General features: G+C 44.7%; 1 protein-coding gene across 1 annotated transcript in view; it reads right to left on the reverse strand.

Annotated features, from left to right (window-relative positions):
* The window catches only part of LOC135518544 (E3 ubiquitin-protein ligase HECW1), a 65,756-nt gene that overhangs the window by 39,732 nt on the left and 4,160 nt on the right, over positions 1–21,864 (reverse strand). Inside the window, exons 4-5 of the mRNA XM_064943714.1 lie at positions 10,461–10,536; positions 6,450–6,619 (exon numbers count right to left, since the gene is read on the reverse strand). Coding sequence (XP_064799786.1) covers positions 6,450–6,619; positions 10,461–10,536 — 246 coding nt within the window. The remainder of the gene's footprint in view (positions 1–6,449; positions 6,620–10,460; positions 10,537–21,864) is intronic.

The raw sequence follows: 21,864 nt of genomic DNA on the forward strand, positions 1-21,864 counted from the left end.
ATTCACGCTTCACCATCTGGCAATCCGATGGACGAATCTGAGGACGCTACCTGCCTCAATGCATAGTGCCAATTGTAAAGTTTGGTGGAGGAGGAATAATGGTCTGGGGCTGTTTTTCATGGTTCGGGCTAAGCCCCTTAGTTCCAGTGAAGAGATATATGTGCTCACGCATTATAGATGATTCTGTGCTTCCAACTTTGTGGCAACAGTTTGGGGAAGGCCCTTTGCTATTTCAGCATGACAATGCCCCCGTGCACAAAGCAAAGTCCATACAGAAATATTTTTTTAGAGATTGGTGTGAAAGAAATTGACTGGCCTGCACAGTGCCCTGACCTCAACCCTATCGAACACCTAATGCTCGTGGCTGAATGGAAGCAAGTCCCTGCAGCCATGTTCCAACATCTAGTGGAAATCCGTCCCAGAAGAGTGGAGGCTGTTATAGCAGCAAAGGGAGGACCAACAACAAATTAATGCCCATGATTTTGGAATGAGATGTTTGATGAGCAGGTGAGTTAAACATGTAATACAGATACAGGTCCAAACCAGGAAGGACAACAAAAAAACAGCACACAATGGTGACATTTAGAAGTATTTCTGACCTATTTCTGACGTATTTCAGTATTTCTGATTTCTAACCTCTGTTAGCTAACAATATCACCAGACACTACTCAGCAAACTGGGAACATTGACAGAACATTAGCTAAGATTCCCTTTTAAGTTCTAGTTAGGGATTTAACTAGCAGTATTACGATAACATCCCAAAAATATTCAGTGAATGTTTTTGATAACCAAATCTTTATATACATTAAAACATTTTTTTTTTTTACTGAAATATCCTCAGAATGTTCTCCTAACATTCACTAAAATGTTGTGCACAACATCTTTACCAACCACCACAGACGTAGGTGATATAGAGACATGGCATTTTCATTTCATTATTAAGACATTTGTACAGAATTTAATTACACAAACACAACTGTATTTTCTTTTCCACTTTATGTTCACAATCTGGGTTTTAAACCTGTAATGATTGGCTCCCAAGCCAGGTCTTTTATCCTCTGCGCCGCCAGAGGCCAGTTGTGTATATAGCCATGGCAATACGGTCCATCAGGAATTCCATGCTTCCTTTTTAGCCTTCTTAGACATAACCAACCCAGGGAACTACTGGTAACTGAGTTATTCACCGTCACCTCACCCATCCTCTTTATATGCTGCTTACTTCTGGGTCCATATTTACAAGGTATCCAAGACTATGAGTGCTGATCTAGGATCAGATCATGAAAAATAAGCCAAGGGGGACCTTATCAAAAGCCAACAAGTATGAATTATATCAGGTGTGTTTTTCAAAGTTGAACAGTCAATTTCTATACAATGTTTAATTTTTTTACATTGGTCTAAATTCTGCATTCGACTGGAATAATAAATCTGGACAAAATGAAGACATCCTCTCTTTTAGTAGAGTATACTGTATCTAAGCCTCATTTGCATTTTTTTTTTCGGGGGGGGGGGGGGCGGACATGGTGAAAGGATAGTTGGGATTGAACCTGCAATCTCCAGATCTGTAGTGAGATTATTAGCCTTCTGTGCCGACAGGGGATAACTGTGGTGGGAACATCTTTTTTGTGGTGGGAACATCTTTTTTGAGCTATTGAAATGCTCCCATTCTCTTCCCATGCTGTCTACTTCTAACACTTTATGATTTTCTTTCTTCATCACGTGTTGAAAGTCTAAGAAGGTTAAAAAGGTGGCACGGATTTCCTGATTGACCACACCGGCATGGCTACACACGGAGAGAAGAACATGTAAGGCCGGAAACACAGGTAACTGCGTAAAAACGAGAGAGTCGAGAGCTTCAATTCACAGACACTGTGCAGCATACACCTATTTAACTGTCACGAGTATCCATAGTAAACAGTCATGTTTGTTATGTTCACTATGTAGCCCTGGTGAATTATCGTTGTGTGTTCATTTTGACTTGCCTTACGTGTCCTACGGGAGCCACCGTACCTGCCTCCTGTTATGCTGGCTCACGAAGAACGAGGAGAGTTTGCTCAGTACGTACTGAGCAACAATAGCAGAAATCATCAACCGAGTGCCTCCAAACGGATGACCCTTTTCTCCCGTCCAGCCATTAACATTCCCGTGGTGTTCGGTGAGTCAGTGTGTGGCAATACTCCGAGGGCATGAACGGCATGCTCTGTGCCTCATCAGGGGTTTGATGATGAAATGCCTTTTGCAGAGTCAGACAGGCCTGCTTAGTCAAGCGCTAAGGTAGCTACAGCTACAGTACGTGCCCAGTCCCGCCTCAGGAGGTACCAAATATGCCAGGCGGAATAGAGTGTGACAGGGGCTAAATACTACGGCGCGGCCAGAGTGAGAAAGATTAGCCTGGGCCAGGGAGAGGTCACGGGCTTGATTCATGACTGGGCCATCAGGGCTGCATCACATTCTAAGCACTTCCCAAAAGACACAAAATGGAGGGATAGTATAGGACATTGGTATAAGAGGGTGATATAGCCACACAGATTGAAATGTACTATATGTTTATCCTACATGCTGTACATGAAATATGCAGCACAGCAAACCAGTTTTATGGCATCATCAATGCTTACTGTTCCACTTCACAGGGCATAACATGCAACTTTTTCTCCTTCAAATATGCACAAATGACTTCCTTAACACATTCACGGAAATGTGCCTGCTAAATCAATTATTCACACTGTGAGTGTGTTCCCTGCCTTTAAGTGCAGTGACCGAGAGGGAGAGAGAGGAGAATGACGGATCTTACATTACAACTGCATTGTTGGTGCATTAAACCTTGGAGGAAAGGACACCCATCTGCACCACAGCTTGCGAGAGGCTACTCTTCATAGCCTCACCAGCAACAACCCATGAAAAGGAATAGACCCTTGACTCATGTCAGGTTGCCCATTTGTGTCCTAAAATCATTGGTAAAATCCATTGGTATGTAGCAGAGTTGGGTTTTGCTCCCTTCCACAGAAACGTGTACGACACCATTAACCCTTCAAATCCCTATCACCATGGAGACACCATGGAGACCACATGAGCTGCTGTAAAGCATCAGTGTTACTGCACAGTCTGTCTGTCTGTCTCTCTCTCTCTCTCTCTGTCTGTGTCTCTCTCTCTCTCTCTCTCTCTCTCTCTCTCTCTCTGTCTCTCTGTCTCTCTCTCTCTCTCTCTCTCTCTCTCTCTCTCTCTCTCTCTCTCTCTCTCTGAGCGGGTGTGAGTTATGGCCACATGTATGACATGGCAGGCAGTATATTTCATTGGCGGCAGGGCTGTAAATCCTAAAGGACATTTATGGCTGTGGAGATGACCCCAACAGGAAGTGAGAGAGTGTGTAACAGTGATGACAGGAAAGCTCCCCTAGCCCAGCATAGTCTGCAGTGCAGAAAGACAAATTCGATATGAAATTGGTCCACAAAAGCAGGATTCAAATTAGTCTACTGGGGAAGGAGCTCCAAGGTATACAGATGACGATTCCAAATGAGTCCACTCACTGAGAAATTCATCTATGGTACAGAAGGAAGTGGGTCATTGGTGTGCATATAGCCAGCATGGGAGCACTGTATTGATGTTATAGTTACAGTCTGTGGGAGATAGCAGATGTCACTGACATGGCCCCCATGGAACCAATTCACTGAAGGGAATCAACAAGGGATGGGGATATCTTTCCCATTCCTCTTGCACCGACCAGGGTTCCCATATTTCCATCAGAGTTCATCTCTTCGCCTCTGCTCTCTGCCTCTTGAACACTCATTTGCTCCATCTCTCGCTCTCTTCCCCATCTCTCTCTCCCCATCTCGCTCTCCCCCATCTCTCTCTCCCCATCTCTCTCTCTCCATCTTTCTCCCCATCTCGCTCTCCCCCATCTCGCTCTCCCCCAACTCTCTCTCCCCATCTCGCTCTCCCTCAACTCTCTCTCCCCATCTCTCTCTCCATATCTCTCTCTCCATATCTCTCTCCCCCATCTCTCTCTCCCCATCTCACTCTCTCCATCTCGCTCTCTCCATCTCTCTCTCCCCATCTCTCTCTCCCCATTTCTCTCTCCCATATCTCTCTCTCTCCCATATCTCTCTCTCCCATATCTCTCTCCCCGATCCCTCTCTCCCATCTTTCTCTCCCTCTCCAGTCTCCCTCTCCCTCTGCTCCACCATAGATCTGTCTAACAGGGTGACGTTACATAGAGTCATATCGGGGTGCCACTCACGTTATCAATCCCTCATATCACATTCATGTGCAACAGTGACTTGATGGGACAGACACAGAATGCTAACACCATCTGTTCTGAGAGAGTCTAAAGACCCTTTCAAAACCTGTTGCAGTTGACACCAACCAAAAGGTTGCTGGTTGGAATCCCAGAGCTGATTAGGTGAAAAATCTGTCTGTGCCCTTGAGCAAGGCACTTAACCCCAATTGCTCTAGATAAGAGTGTCTGCTAAATGACAAAAAAAATAAAAAATACTGCAGGGCCCTGAGTGTCACCCATTCGTTCTTTGTGTTACACCCATATTTCAAATCGGGTGGAGATGGAGAATGTGGGTCGCCACCAAATGAACACCCCCGCATTTGTAATGAAGTCCAGACCAATTTAGCCAGTGGGATAAGGTGTGAATGCAATACATGTAGAAAATTAATGAAAGGGGTTGTCCTCCATAACATGAAGACGACAAGATATTACATACCAGGTCAGATTCTTTTTCATTGCAGTTCTATTTTGAAATAAATGATTTACTGAAAATGTACAGTGCTTTTTCACACCGTCAAAGTCACCCAGTGAGTTCCACAGATGCTGTGTGTTCCAGCTATACGGGGTTTGGCTCGTTGCCATGGTCCTCCCTTGCCTCAGTGCTGGGGGATGCACGGGCGAACCCACAAGGACACTGTGACGTAGATACAGGAAGTCCGTTCACTCTGTCACACAAGAACCGCACAGTAGGTAGTGAGGAGACAGAGAGGAACTCCTTAGCGCACATGCGCACGCGTGTATGTGTACACACACGCACTTACACACATACGCTGGCACACACATTCTCTTTAGGCTCTTCTGTGAGTCGGCAAAAATCACCAGCCAGTGTAACTGTGACATAAAAGGTAACTTTGACAAATACACAATATTATAATCTATCCACCAATAAATTAGGCAATCAATGAATATCTAATGGCTTGTTTTCTGGAGTTGGCTCATTGATCACAAATTGCTAGAGTGTAAGCCTGAGACTTCTCTTGTACAGACTACAGACTTAACAAAGTGTTACGACAAAATGGAGGGAGCAGAACAGTATGCGTCGAGAGCTGAAGTTTAACTGTTCAAAGGAAACTCAGCGGCAGCATCAAGGAACCCACAAAGACGTTGCTTCCCAGGGGCTCCCCTTTTCAAGTCTCTCTCTCGCTCTGCTCTGCGCGAAGAAGAGAAATAATCTCAATGTCAGACACAAGTCCTCGACAAACACACAGTGACACTACAGCTTTCCCAATGAGCTGTGTTTTGCGTTAATAAAGCACAAACAGGTCAATGAAATGTCTGACAGCAGTCCCAAACTTCTCCACCTTGATCCTGCTGTTTTCCCCTTCCGGGACTGCTGTTCAATGACAATTCCTTACTCTGGAAAAGACCCTTTGTTCTGCTGTGGACAAACATTTTGTTCCTAACCAAGTAGGTAAACGAAGCATGCACAGTATACAAACTAAGGCACAAAGATAGGTGGGGGAAATAACAATATCCCACAGGCATGCAGCTCACACCACAGTCTGAGTCTTCCCCTATCTAGAATCCTTACTTTGCACAGAGCTCTGAGGCCACTGTGTCAAATGCATTTCCCAGGCCAGTGTCAACATTCTCAAGAACAATGTCTGCGAGATTAATTAGATGTCCTTGCCAAATACTCAGTGTAGCAGAGATGGACAGTCGAGGTTGGTCACAAAATAGGGACACTTCCCAACCTGTCTGACTGCAAGCCTGTCACCAACTCTTCTCACAGTTCCTACACCTTACATCACTTTCTTCACCCTATTCATGCCATGCATTTCTCAGATTTGCCTTTCAAAATGGCAGGTTCCCCCAAGCCCTGAGTTCAGACATGTTCACAAAAGACATGTCAGGGTAGAATTATATCCCCAGACACACGACGCCATAGAGGATCCATCGACGCTGACCAAGATCCATTAAGGATGAACGCATTATCATTATCAAGTTTTCACATCTACCTCCATTCTGTATTGTATAGTGTGTCTATTGTTTTGTGACGGACACTTATAATGCTTGTCCCTTGCTGACGTCATGCTATACCTCCCTGGGTTCAAACCTGAAGACACTTGAATAAACTGGTGACACTGTCACAGAAACAATGTACAGTTTCTAGAATACCCAGAGACCACTGTCAACCCTAGACCACTGTCAACCCTACCAACCCAGCAGTCAGACTCACTTCTCTCTGCCAAACAGGGTTGATGGTGTTGCAGACAATGCGGGAGCGTTTCTCCTGGCCGTGGTGGGGCAGCGCGGGGTAGAGGCTGTGCTTGCCGGGCTGGATGGCGATCTTCAGGTAGGGGTCAGGGTTGAAGAACATGCCCTTCTTCAGCCCCACCGCTTGGACATCTGAGAGAGAGAGAGAGAGAGAGAGAGAGAGAGAGAGAGAGAGAGAGAGAGAGAGAGAGAGAGAGAGAGAGAGAGAGGAGAGGGAGAGAGATAGACTGTATTCTGTAGTTTGAAGGATGTAACTATATTCTCTCTAAATATTCCCTCTCCAGGATGGCAGGTAGCCTAGCGTTTAAGAGTGTTGGGCCAGTAACGGAAAGGTTGTTGGTTCGAATCCCCGAGCTGACTAGGTGAAATATCTGTCAATGTTCCCTTGAGCAAGGCACTTAACTCTAATCGCCCCTGTAAGTCAGACACAGTAAGAGTGTCTGCTACATTACTCAAATGTAAATAAAAAGTACGACAAAATGGGTGACGTACGGTAAAAGCTGGTGGTAAAAGCTGGTGGTAAAAGCTGGTGGTTAGGTGAGAGAAACAGGAAGAAGGAAGATAAAAAAACGTGGAAACGGGGCGAGAAAGATAGAAGTCTGCAAACCGCTCAAGAGCCTGATAACCTGTTCAAATATTCATCCCCGAACAGAGGGAGACTGAGCGATCAAACGCAGTGTGTGGATCTGGCTGTTAATGGTTCTGGGCCTCGTTTACAACTCGGCCTCTAGTCGTACCCCATTGATCAAAGCTTGTGGCGGTGTAGTTCTCTCTCTCCCTCTGCGTGTCCGCTGCCTATAGCTGCTCTGGGCCGCTCGATAAATCACAAACAATAGCCTGGGCCAGGAGACCCCCCCCTTTCAGACTGTAAGCGCTAGCTCCCTCTCCTCCACTCCAATCAACCCATCTGTCTGTCTGTCTGTCTGTCCGTCCGTCCGTCCGTCCCTCCCTCCCTGACTGTGGTAGCAGACAAGGGGAAGGAGGGTTTGTGGATAACGGGAGATGGGGTACACTGGCCTGCTTGGTAGCTAAGTCGCTAATGCTCATATTTGTACCAGCATTTCTAAAGCAGTAGCAAGAGAGAAGTGGTTATGAATGAAATATATATGAGAACACGACACGGTCAATGGCTAAAGCCATACAGAGTGGCGGGGTTGAACGACGTATGTGCGTTAAAAGAGAGTGTGTGTAGCTTAACTGCGTGTGGTGAAATGTTAGTGCTTCTTTTGGGGAATAGTTTCATTGTTTGAGGAAAGCTTGGATAGAGTGGCAACAGCTTTTCAGCTTTTACTCCAGGTAAGGGAGTAGTGGGTGGGAAAAAGGAGGATACTTGAAAATACAGAATATGTTTCATCTTGTGGTGCCTCCCATTTCTCATAGTAACATCTATTAGCTGAACATTTACACAAATAACAGTTCTGGACTACTCTTCACATTATGTTGCCTTCGCACCATATAGTTACTCTATAGGTCCTTCAATAACCAGAATGTACATGGTGCAGAAAAATGGGTGAATTAAAACTGTGTTCAAATGACTAATATAGTTACTATGTAGATACATGTACTGTAACTACACCTTAATGCAAATTCCATGTAATAATATGCCGAAATGTGACCCCTTTATGTGCACATGAAAGAATAGCCTTGGTTCCAGCTCCTCTTTAGAGAGCGACAAAAGGAAGGTAAATGTGGACCTGCAGCAGTCCAAGCCTTGAGAGAGGACTCCTGAATGGTTCCTGAAGATGACAGCCTATATTGACCGAAGTCAGCGAATCAAATGGATCATTCCAACAGGCATCTGAAAAACAGCTACATTTGGAAGGTAGCTCCAGAGGCCCTATCCATAGCAATGTGAAAAATAGCTACAGTACAGATTGCCAGGGCATCAGTGACACTTGTGGGGGTTGTTGAGCTGTGGAGGCATGGGCACAGTACAGTAGGGCCAGATACAACGAGCCCCAGGCAGTGCATGGGCGATTGGCTCTTAACAGAGCACAACAACAAACACTTCCAAAATATAGCTACACATTTGCTTTTGAAGTGTATGTATAGCTAAGGACAAAGATGCAGTTTATCCACCTACCATGGAGAGAGAAAGAGAGAGAGAAACTGCATTGAAAGTTTTTGCCTATGCTCTTGCTCAAATAGATATAGACATATTCCAAAGTTACAGATGCCTCCAAAATGTCAGTAGTGGTACCTTAACACTAGAACCGCCATAGGCCAAAGGTCACTGACGTTTGATTTTGTAAAGAAAAAAAAGACAAAAATGCAAAGAAAATAAGCCACGTCCTGCTCCTTCCCTGACTTTTCCTAAATGTTTGTATTTTACACTGTTCGTTTGTCAGACTTTTGAAATCACAAAAAAAGCATTTAGAGCCTTTATACCTGTTTTTTTCCACACCTATTCCCAACTTAACCTGCGAAGCATTGCTGTGGAACGTTGGTACCCAGCCAGGTGCTAAAGCTTCTCTCTCTCTGCTCACTGAATGAATGACAAATGGATGAATGGGCGATAATTGTGCACCTTACTTCACAATTGAATTTAAATGAGGCCTAACTTAATGATAAGGAGGGTGAAGAGGTTGATTTAATTCAGTTTAATGAAATAATGCGTTTGTTATGCCTATTTATCAGCAGCAAATCATTTGACAGCACGCCTTCGGGGTTGATACCACTGTCTTTTACATTTTACTTTGCAAAAAGAAGTTGTTATGGAACCGTTTCATTTACTATAACTCTGATACTAATCAAATCTATTGTACGGGTAAGAAAAACATGCTACATGTTGCAGTAGGCCTTTAGAATAATGCAAAACATATCCTTGACTCTATCCAACTTGATGAGCGGGAAACAAACGATGCAGGTCAGCCTGCACAGCCGGACCTTCAAAACTACACCTAAACTACACCTAAACTATGTGTGAAGCTAATTTCACATGTAATAAAAGTTAGCCTGTAGACAAGTATCAGATAGAGAATATTCTGCAGTTTCTATTACACTTACCGTTGCTAAATAACTCTCATAATTCAAGAGGTGCAGCTCTGCTCCCCTTTTTTTCCTCCAGAATATCTGTGCATTCAGCACATGCCCATTTAGCCAGCAACATTGCTCTGGCTACTAAGCAAAATCTAGTAACATAATAAAATTACAATTACAATATATTTATTTATGAAATTCATCTTTTACAATTGTTCATGCGCTGGTGCTTTGGTTCAGGAATGCAGCAAATCATTTCACCTGCGCACCTGGTTCTACTATTATCTTCTCAGTTTCTATTTGGCCAAAAGAAGCTGTAGCTGGACGTTATTACTTACTATAACTATATTACTAATCGAATCTACAAATGCATTTGATCAAATGGATTACACTGTCATTGTTTTTATTGTAAGGGTAACGAAAATAGTCTTTAGGCCTATCTGTTTCCTAGGACTGTAGAATTATACAAAACATGTCCTTGACATGATCTAAACAAATAACCATTGACATAATTGTTTTAAAAGGCTATATTTATTAATGCAATTAATCCTTTATGATAGTTTATGCACCATTTATCAAGTGGTGGTGCTTATGCTTGCGTACCTTGCGGGTTGATATGCATCTGATGCATATGTTAAACGTGCGCCCGGCGACGTTCTCTAGCGGGTACTTATAGGCTGAAAGGCCAGGAGGTTCTGGTGTTAAAAAGCAGAGCTTTATGCATGGTTGACTATACCCTCTCCTGCTAAAATGAAACATTGACAATATCGACACAAAGCCTGATATAGAACCAAAACAAGGGAGAGTCTCTCCTTGAAGTCTAAAATAGACCACATTTATAAATCAATTGACTGACATTGAGCCTGACCTTCTGAACTAAAATAGACCTGAAGAGAAAGAAAGAGGTATCAGTGGTGCCAAACAGAGCTCCTCCTGTCCCATGTGACACCCTGTGTTAAAAGAGGGATGGAGGGATGGAGGAAGAGTGACTCACCTGAGAGAGAGAAACTGATGAGCCTTCTGTTGCCAAGACTCTGTGTGACCTCCTGGCTGACCACTGGCTTCAGCACCTGTGAGGAAAGAAACAGAGAGAAAGAGAGAAAATGAAAAAGAGCAATGAGAGAACAGGGAGGAAGGAAGCGACATTACAGTAGGGAGTGAGTTACATGCAGTACCCCCCTTAGCATCCCTCCCTCTCTCTCCTCCTCCTCCTTATCGGTCCTGTCCTGTCTGGGAAGTGAGATCCAGTATTTCAGGACCATTACAATGGGCCTGGCTGAGGGCTGGGGGATCAATAGCCTTGCATTCATTAGGCCTCAATTGATCCGGTCTCCAGGAAGGAAGAGGAAGAGCAGGGAGAGGCCCCCAGGGAGAGGCCCCCAGGGAGAGGCCTTCTCAGAACATGGAAAACTGTAGCTGCATCAGCCCTCCCATCCAGGGCTCTCTGATGGAGGAAACACCAACACCCAGAACCCATCAGCTGTCTCTGACATAGTGGAGAAAATTGTGTGTGTGTGTGTCAACACTGTATTTGCTACACTAGAGATTCACAAATCTGTACCGTGCCCTCAAAACTCTTTTGATATCTCGGTGGGAAGTGACTTTGTCCACCATTTTCTAAATGTTTATTACAAAACAAAAGCCTTAAATGCCAGTAACAGAAACAATTGGCAAGTGAACAAAATAACCTTAAGAGCAGGTGTTTGGATCAGTTTTAGACAAAGAAATGCAAATCCTTTGGTCCTGAACATAAAACAGAGGCCAACAACAACAAGGTCTATTCACAGATTATACCGTAACACAGAGAGATTAACATAATCTGATTGACAGATTAATCAAATTACAGCTGAACCATAGATTCAGTCACAAAATGAATTGGCACTAGTTTCACAATAACAGGATTATAAAACTGTGAAGAAAAAAAATATTCTGAATTAAAAGATGTCAAAGAGAACTGGATGAATCAAAGTTATTTCAACCCCCAAAATAAATGTGATGATGTTGAATCAACGTAGAAAGCTGATTGGATTAGCAAAAAGCAATCAACGTAAAGGCATTTAATATTTTTTTCAATTTTAACCTAAATCCAATGACATTTGTTGTTGAATTCACGTTAGTTGACAACTCAACCAAATGTAAATCAAAACTAAATCTTGATCTGATGTCTGAGCCCAGTTGGAGAGTGAGACATGATTGGTGAGGAAACGCAGTAATCGATCGTCCTACTTCCTGCAAATAATGCATTTAGGTTGAGGAGGGGCCAAGTGGAGAAAACAAATACAAATACTTCGATAACTATCTGACCTGATTGGGTTTTAATTTCTGCTCTTGAAAGATCCAATATTGTTTCTACCAAATGATGCACATATTTACAGGAATGTCTCAATATGGACTGTAACCATCAGTCTTCAACGGTGAGTTAAAAAAATACATGTTTAAGCACTCTGTCCCCACTATTTGACTTAGCAGGCGATGCTCTTACTCAAGATCAAGCCGTACTACATCTGCAGAGTGGATATGAATTAAATTAAAGGGCAAAAGCCATAAATAGACACCGAGCGGATCTGTCGGACAGCTCCCCCATATCACCTTCCTTGTTCTATCATCTTCAGAGACAAAAGAGGAAGTGAGACATCCCACTCCCTCTGTTTTTTTTTTTTCTGGTTCTTTTACCGTTAATGAACTAAGCAGACCAGACCCAGCTGCAGATGCATGGGTGCCTATGGGAGAGCCACCCCGTTAAGCAGCCTGGAACTGACCATTTTTTGGTAAATGGCCTGAGTGGGACATCTTCATTTGTCTACCATCTTTGTCATCTTCCAGTTGTGTTCAGAGAACACAACCTCTAATTGAATCCAATGGCGGAGGAGTCATCACAATGAAAGATAGAGAGAGAGAGAGAGAGAGAGAGAGAGAGAGAGAGAGAGAGAGAGAGATGCTAGATTAGAGTCATCACTTAGTGTATACAGACAGTGGGACAGAGAGTTTTGCTGACAAAAGGAGATTGCTATGGGAAGAAGTGTGTCTATAAAAGCCATGGGATGTGGTGGGGTAGGACCGAGTACACATGTGCATTAATATTAAAGATGGCACCGATAGAGATGGCAGCTTCGCTTCTAGTCCTTAGGAAACTGCAGTATTTTGTTTTTTTATGTATTATTTCTTACATTGTTAGCCCAGAAAACCTTAAGTGTTATTACATACAGCCGGGAAGAACTATTGGATATCAGAGAGATGCCAACTTACCAGCACAACCAGCATTACGACCAGGAATACGACTTTCTCAAAGTGGATCCTTTGTCTGCACCTCCCAGGGCATTTTAATTGATTCCAGAGGCCCAAAACAACGCCACCGGAGGAGAGGTCGCGGGAATGGTCTTCTTCTGAGGCTTCGGATGCGCGCACACCACCCACCGCTTCCGAGTATATCACTTGCTAATGTCCAGTCCCTAGTTATCATGGTCAACGGAATCAGGGCAAGAGTTGCTTTCCAAAGAGATATCCGGGAATGTAACATACTCTGTTTCTCGGAAACATAGCTAGCTTGGGACATGCTGTCTGAGTCAGTAGCCAACGGGATTTTCAGTGCATCGCGCCAACAGGATTAAACATCTCTCCGGTAAGAAGAAGGGAGGGGTGTGTGTTTCATGATTAACGACTCATGGTGTAATTGTAACAACATACAGGAACTCAAGTCCTTTTGTTCACCTGACCTAGAATTCCTCACAATCAAATGCCAACCGTATTATCTCCCAAGTGAACACTCCTCGGTTATTGTCACAGCCGTGTATATCCCCCCGCAAGAGGATACCAAGACGCAATCAAGGAACTTCACTGGACTTCATGCAAACTGGAAACCATATATCCTGAGGCTGCATTTATTGTAGCTGGGGATTTTAACAAAGCTAATTTGAAAACAAGGTAACCTAAATTCTATCAGCATATCGATTGCATAACACGAGCGAGTAACACGCTTGACCATTGCTACTCTAACTTCCACAATGCACACAAGGCCCCCGCCCTCCTTTTGGCAAATCTGACCATGACTCCATATTCTTGCTCTCCTCCTACAGGCAGAAACTAAAACAAGAAGCACCCATGCTTAGGTCTATCCAACGCTGGTCTGACCAATCGGATTCCTCGCTTCAAGATTGCTTCGATTAGGTGGACTGGGATATGTTCCGGGTAGCCTCAGAGAACAACATTGGCGTATACGCTGACTCGGTGAGCGAGTTTATAAGAAAGTGTATAGGAAGTGCTGTACCCACTGTGACTATTAAAACCTTCCCTAACCAGAAACCGTGGATTGATGGCAGCATTTGCGCAAAACTGAAAGCACATACCACTGCATTTAATCATGGCAAGGCAACTGGGAATACGGCCGAATACAAACAGTGTAGTAACAAGTGTCAGTATAGAGACAAAGTGGAGTCACAATTCAACGGCTCAAACACTAGACGCATGAGGCAGGATCTACAGAAAACCAGCCCCGTCGCAGATATCGACATCTTGCTTCCAGACATATTAAACACCTTCTTTGCGGGCTTTGAGGACAATACAGTGCCACCGACGCGGCCCACTACCAAAGACTGTAGGCTATCCTTCTCCGTGGCCGACGTGAGTAAACCATTTAAATGTGTTAACCCTCGCAAGGCTGCCGTCCCAGATGGCATCCCTAGTCGCGTCCTCAGAGCATGCGCAGACCAGCTGGCTGCTGTGTTTACGGACATATTCAATCAATCCCTATCCCAGTCTGCTCTCCCCACATGCTTCAAGATGGCCACCATTGTTCCTGTTCCCAAGAAAACCAAGGTAACTTAATTAAATGACTACTTCTGTCATCATGAAGTACTTTGAGAGACTAGTCAAGGATCATATCACCTCCACCCTACCTGTCATCCTAGACACACTTCAATTGTCTTACTGCCCCAATAGGTCCACAGATAATGCAATCGCCATCACACTGCACACTGCCCCATCCTATCTGGACAAGAGGAATACCTATGTAAGAATGCTGTTAATTTACTACATCTCAGCATTCAACACCATAGCACCCTCCAAACTCATCATTAAGCTTGAGTCCCTGGGTCTTGACCCAGCCCTGTGCAACTGGGTCCTGAACTTCCTGACGGGCCGCCCCCAGGTGGTGAAGGTAGGAAACAACAACTCCACTCCGCTGATCTCAGCCTCCTCCTGTACTTCCTGTTCACCCATGACTGTGTGGCCATGCACGCCTCCAACTCAATCATCAAGTTTGCAGACCACACAACAGTGGTAGGCTTGATTACCAACAACGACGAGACAGCCTACAGGAGGTGAGGGCCCTCGGAGTGTGGTGTCAGGAAAATAACCTCTCACTCAATGTCAGCAAAACAAAAGAGATGATCGTGGACTTCAGGAAACAGCAAAGGGAGCATCCCCCTATCTATATTGAAGGGACAGCAGTGGAAAGTTTTAAGTTCCTTGGTGTACATATCACCGACAAACTGAAATGGTCCACACACACAGATAGTGTGGTGAAGAAGGCGCAACAGCACCTCTTCAAACCCTCACTAACTTTTACAGGTGCACAATCGAGAGCATCTTGTTGGGCTGTATCACTGCCTGGTACGGTAACTGCACCGCCCACAACCGCAGGACTCTCCAGTGGGTGGTGCGGTCTGCACAACATCACCGGGGGCAAACTACCTGCCCTCCAGGACACCTACAACACCCGATGTCACGGGAAGGTGAAAAAAATCAATAAGGACAATAACCACCCGAGCCACTGCCTGTTCACCCCGCTTCCATCCAGAAGGCGAGGTCTGTACAGGTGCTTCAAAGCTGGGACCGAGAGACTGAAAAACAGCTTCTATCTCAAAGCCATCAGATTGTTAAACAGCCCATCACTAGCACAGAGAGGCGGCTGCCTACCTACAGACTTGATATCACTTTAATAAATGGAACACTAGTCACTTTAATAATGTCACTTTAAGAATGTTTACATATCTTGCATGACTTATCTCATATGTATATACTGTATACTGTATCCTACACTATTTATTCTATATTATCTATTGCATCTTACCCGCTCTGTCACTGCTCATCCATATATTTTACATGTATATATTCTTATCCCATTCCTTTACTAGATTGTGTGTATTAGGTTTTGTTGTGGAATTTGTTAGATATTAGGTTTTGTTGTGGAGTTGATAGATATTACCTGTTAGATACTGCTGCACTGTCGGCTCTAGAAGCATAAGCATTTCGCTACGCTCGCAATAACATCTACTAACCATGTGTATGTGACCAATACAATTTGATTTGATATGATATGTCCCTTTTCCACTGCAGGATTTTACACCGGTACTTTGTCTTTCCACCCCTGAGGCCCCCCAAAAAGCCTTTGGCCATGGCCCAGGTGAACCTACTCTGACTTGAGGCCAGACTAGGGCCAGTGGGGTATTGATGGGAGTAACTGGTCGAGTCAGATTCAGAGAGGCAGCGTCAGATTCAAAGGCAGAGGGAGAGAGAGTGAGAAGAGGAGAGGGGGATTCTCCTCTGCAGTGCGGCTGCTCTGCTGACTGCTAAGGCTGGCGCCCCACTGAGTGAAAAGCTTACACAGCGGTCCTGTCAGCTCAGCGCATGGCATGGCTTAGACTAAAGAGTCAGGACACAGTGAGGACAGAGACGCATACATACATATACTTTATGCCAACATAGATGCACTGCCCTGCACGCACACACGCACACACACACACACACACACACACACACACACACACACACACACACACACACACACACACACACACACACACACACACACACACACACACACACACACACACACACACACACACACACACACACACACAGTGTTATCTGTGTTCTGTGTTACTGGCTTGGCGATTCCTCTCTAGGGACTCTCCTTCCAAGAATGTGTACTAGATTACAAATGGCATGACTGAGAAACCCACAGCCATAATAGTTAACAACACAATGTATGCTGACATCCACAGAGCTGGGATGTAAACCTGTGCCATCATGTGCCATCTCTATCACTTGCACACACACACACACACACACACACACACACACACACACACACACACACACACACACACACACACACACACACACACACACACACACACACACACACACACACACACACACACACACACACACACACACACACACACACACACACACACACACACACACACACACAGAGCATAGAGATACAATCACTTTGTCTCAGTTTCAAAGACACAAAGACACATTTACACCTCAAAATGGACAGAGCAGGCAACCACACACACTCCCACCGCTGATCACACGACAGAGGGAGAACCAAGCTTCTCAGCCTGCCTCTCCTGAATGAAGAGCTATACATACTACTGTACACTAACTATTCAATGGAGGTAGACCTGAGCCAAACACTGTCATTTTTGTAAATAACTTCACCTCCTTTCTAATGTAATAGAGGGCTTTGAGAGTGATGAAAGAGTGGGAGCAAAGAGGGCCCAGTTCATCTGGAGAAGCGAGGCAAAGAGATTCACACAGATGGCGATGGGCAGATAACACTGATGATAAATAAGCTCTACCCCCCCCCCCCAATTCACTGCAACAAATCTCCTCCCTGCAGATGCAGATGCCCACAACGGCGACCCAATATGTCTGGGACCTCCTGTGGGCTCTGGCATTATACCAGTATGAATACACTGATGGATGGGAAGAACTGGTTATCAGGTTTACTACCCCGCTCTGTGGATGTCTGCATACTATTATGGCTGTGGGTTTCTCAGTCATGCCATTTGTAATCTAGTACACATTCTTGGAAGGAGAGTCCCTAGAGAGGAATCGCCAAGCCAGTAACACAGAACACAGATAACACAGTGTGTGTGTGTGTGTGTGTGTGTGTGTGTGTGTGTGTGTGTGTGTGTGTGTGTGTGTGTGTGTGTGTGTGTGTGTGTGTGTGATCTGAGATGAAACACAAAAGACGATAGGGACAGTTCCACACTGATTCTCTGATTTGACAGGCTCCTTATCTCAGTACACAGCCACCTCTCCTACAGCCTGAGGTTAGTATGCAAGCGACAACACATGACAGTTAAAGTGAAAACCACTTTGTACATTTTTGATACAGAAATACTATCATTTAACTACTAGATTGACACCTGCTACTTAGTCGACGCCTACGCTGAATATAAATTATTTAATACACTAAGCGACAAGCGTCTTCAAACTTCAAGCGTTATGCCCTTTGGCAGAATAGAGCAGAACACTACCAGGAGTTAACAAAACAGATACTGTCACACATAGGAAGAGAGAGAGAGAGAGAGGGAAAGAGAGAGAGAGAGAGAGAGGGAAAGAGAGAGAGAGAGAGAGAGAGAGAGAGAGAGAGAGAGAAAGAGAAAGAGAAAGTAAGAGGTCGAGGGTGAGAGTGAGAGGCAAAGAAAGTGAGAGGTAAAGGGTGAGAGTGAGCGGTAGAGAAAGAGAGGACAAGATAGTACAAGAAGCAGAGAGAAATGAACTGGCCATCTATTACCCAGGCCAGCCAGGTGAGTAGAGTCCTCCTCCTCCTCCTCCTCTCAGTGCGTCTCGGAGACACCATCAGTCACGGCTGTTGGCTGTCTCTCCATGAATCACACACCACACACACAGACACACACAAACACACTTCGCCTCATCGGTCCAAAGCGGCCGAGCATGTCCACTCCATCATCTATCTTCCTGACAGGCTTCAGTATTGTAGTGAAGCACTGAAGCTAGGGCCCCCTTCCTCTGCCCATGTCCATTTGATGTGTACTCCAGCTCAACCACTCAAGCCTTCTCTCTCCCTCTGACAAGGTGAGGTTATTTTAAACCAGGAATACAGTAGTCAGATCAGGTTTAGAGGTGATCAGCATTTCTGGTGGCCACGCCAGCACAACGGCAGGCAGCCGCGGTAACACTATAGCTAGCCTAGCTTAGGTCAAACACTGCACTACCAGCCAGGACCAACGTTCAATGTTGAATTAAGAAGTATGCAACGACAGGTCTACGGGTTTATGTAATCAAAGCAAAAGGACAGGAGATGGTAGAAGCCAACGCAGACAAAGTGACTCACACAATGACTGGCCAAAACACACAACACAACACTGTGTTGACTTTAATGCAGGGAAACTTAAATCAATTTTAACAAATTTCTATCAGGATGTTAAATGTGCAACCAGAGGGAAAACAATTATTCTAGACCACCTTTACTCCACACACAGAGATGCGTACAAAGCTCTCCCTCGGCCTCCATTTGGCAAATCTGACCATAACTCTATCCTCCTGATTCCGGCTTACAAGAAACAATTTTAAGCAGGAAGCACCAGTGACTCGGTCTATAAAAAAGTGGTCAGATGAAGCAGATGCTAAACTACAGGACTGTTTTGTTAGCACAGACTGGAACATGTTCCAGGATTCTTCAGATGGCATTGAGGAGTTACACCACATCAGTCACTGGCTTTATCAATAAGTGCATCGAGGACGTCGTCTCCACAGTGACTGTACGTACATACCCCAACCAGAAGCCATGGATTACAGACAACATTCGCACCGAGCTAAAGGGCAGGAGCAGGACTCTAACCCAGAAGCTTATAATAAATCACGCTATGTCCTCCGACGAACCAACAAACAGGCAAAGCGTCAATACAGGACTAAGGTCGAGTCATACTACACCGGCTCCGACGCTCGTCAGATGTGGCAGGGCTTGTAAAACATTACAGACTACAAAGGGAAGCACAACCGAGAGCTGCCCAGTGACACAAGCCTACCAGACGAGCTAAATAACTTCTATGCTCGCTTCGAGGCAAGTAACACTGAAACACGCATGAGAGCATCAGCTGGTCCGGAAGACTGTGTGATCACGCTCTCCACAGCTGATGTGAGTAAGACCTTTAAACAGGTCAACATTCACAAGGCCGCTGGGCCAGACGGATTACCAGGACGTGTACTCCTAGCATGCACTGACCAACTGGCAAGTGTCTTCACTGACATTTTCAACCTCTCCCTGTCTGAGTCTGTAATACCAACATGTTTCAAGCAGACCACCATAGTCCCTGTGCCCAAGAACACTAAGGTAACCTGCCTAAATGACTACCGACCCGTAGCAATCATGTCTGTAGCCATGAAGTGCTTTGAAAGGCTAGTCATGGCCAACATCAACACCATTATCCCAGAAACCCGAGACCCACTCCAATTTGCATACCGCCCCAAGAGATCCACAGATGATGCAATCTCTATTGCACTTCACACTGCCCTTTCCCACCTGGACAAAAGGAACACCTATGTGAGAATGCTATTCATTGACTGCTGTAGTGGAGCAGGTTGAGAGCTTCAAGTTCATTGGTGTCCACATCACCAACAAACTAACATGGTCCAAGCACACCAAGACAGTCCTGAAGAGGGCACGAAAAAACCTATTCCCACTCAGGAGACTGAAAAGATTTGGCATGGGTCCTCAGATCCTCAAAATGTTTTACAGCTGCACCATCGAGAGCATCCTGACTTGTTGCATCACTGCCTGGTATGGCAACTCCTCGGCCTCTGACAGCAAGGCACTACAGAGGGTAGTGCGTACGGCCCAGTATATCACTGGGGCCAAGCTTCCTGCCATCCAGGACCTCTATACCAGGCAGTGTCAGAGGAAGGCCCTAAAAATGGTCAAAGACTCCAGCCACCCTAGTCATAGACTTTTCTCTCTGCTACCACATGGCAAGCAGTACTGGAGTGCCAAGTCTAGGTCCAAAAGGCTTCTAAACAGCTTCTACCCCCAAACCATAAGACTCCTGAACAGCTAATCAAATGGCTACCCAGACCTTTTGCACCCCCCCCGCCTGCTGTTGCTACTCTCCGTTATTATCTATGCATAGCCACATTAATAACCCTACCTGCATGTATATAATTACCTCAATTACCTCGACACCGGTGCCCCTGCACATGGACACATTGACTCTGAACCGGTACCCCCTGTATATAGCCCCGCTATTGTTATTTACTGCTGCTCCTTAATTATTTGCTTTTGTTATCTCTTACTTTTTTTGTAGCTATTTTCTTAAAACTGTATTATTGGTTAAGGGCTTGTAAGTAAGCATTTGACTGCCAGGTCTACACCTTTTGTATTCGGCGCATGTGACAAATACAATCTGATTTGATTTGATTATTTGATTTGATTTTTGTATAAAAAACACACAAACAGAGACTTATCTCTTTACAGATTTGACCAGAAGCAGTGCACTTTATAGGGAATAGGGTGTGATTTGGGATTCGCCCCCATTGTTGTCATTATATTAACAAATAGGGAGTGCCTTTGCACTCAAAGCCCATCTTCAACACACTTCAACAGGGCACAATGCTGTAAGTGGTAGTTAACTGTGCTTCACAAACTCTCCACAGCCCCATAAAGGATAAAGGTGCCATGTAGTGAAAAGCTAATTAAGGTAACTCTCGCTCCAGCATTTAGGAAATGAGAAACTCCACCAATAAGAGCCAGGTCAATCTGGATCTGTCCATGATCATCTAATCCACAGACAGAAGGTAGAAAGAGCTCAACTCTCAGAAGACGACACGGTAAGACAGTCATTGCAATACTGTAGAATGACATAGAATCTATTAATGATATATCCTCTGAATTATGGGACCTCTATGGTCATTACACTTTACAATTCCACTATGCATTCAATCTAAAAGTGGGTGGGGGCATCACAGCACGCAAAAAAAATAGGGATGAATACAGCAAGGACAATCTTACAGTATGAAGTCCTCCAACCAAAACAACAGAAGGAGAGGATGAAAGAGGCTGGCCACCCACAGAGCTCTTGAACTTCCCATTCGGCCAAGGATAGGAGGATGAGAGATAGGGAGGTCTGCACGCAACCTCTCGTTCATTAAAGAGGACTTCTGCTCACTCTCTTCCCCCTGTTATTTCTAATCCCTCTGTTTGTGTGCAGTAATTCTCCTTTGTATGTCTGTGGCTGCATTCCGTGCCTCGATGAGGACATGACTACTGTAGAGTTAGCTACTGTGTAAACCAACTGCCATTATAGAAATTCACAAGAGTCTTATGTTGGGATGCTACATTGTTGGAATGTGCTCTCACAGACATTGATAGTAAATCAAATCAAATCCAAATGTATTAGTCACATGCGCCGAATACAACAGGTGTAGACCTTACAGTGAAATGCTTACTTACGAGCCCCTAACCAACAATGCAGTAAAACAAATACAAAAATACGGAGAATAATAAGAAATAAAAGTAACAAGTAATTAAAGAGCAGCAGTAAAATAACAATAGTGAAACTATATACAGGGGGGTACCGGTACAGAGTCAATGTGAGAGGGCACCGTTTAGTTGAGGTAATATGTACATGTAGGTAGAGTTATTA

Source organism: Oncorhynchus masou, chromosome 28, assembly GCF_036934945.1.
Source record: "Oncorhynchus masou masou isolate Uvic2021 chromosome 28, UVic_Omas_1.1, whole genome shotgun sequence".
Classification (NCBI taxonomy): domain Eukaryota; kingdom Metazoa; phylum Chordata; class Actinopteri; order Salmoniformes; family Salmonidae; genus Oncorhynchus; species Oncorhynchus masou.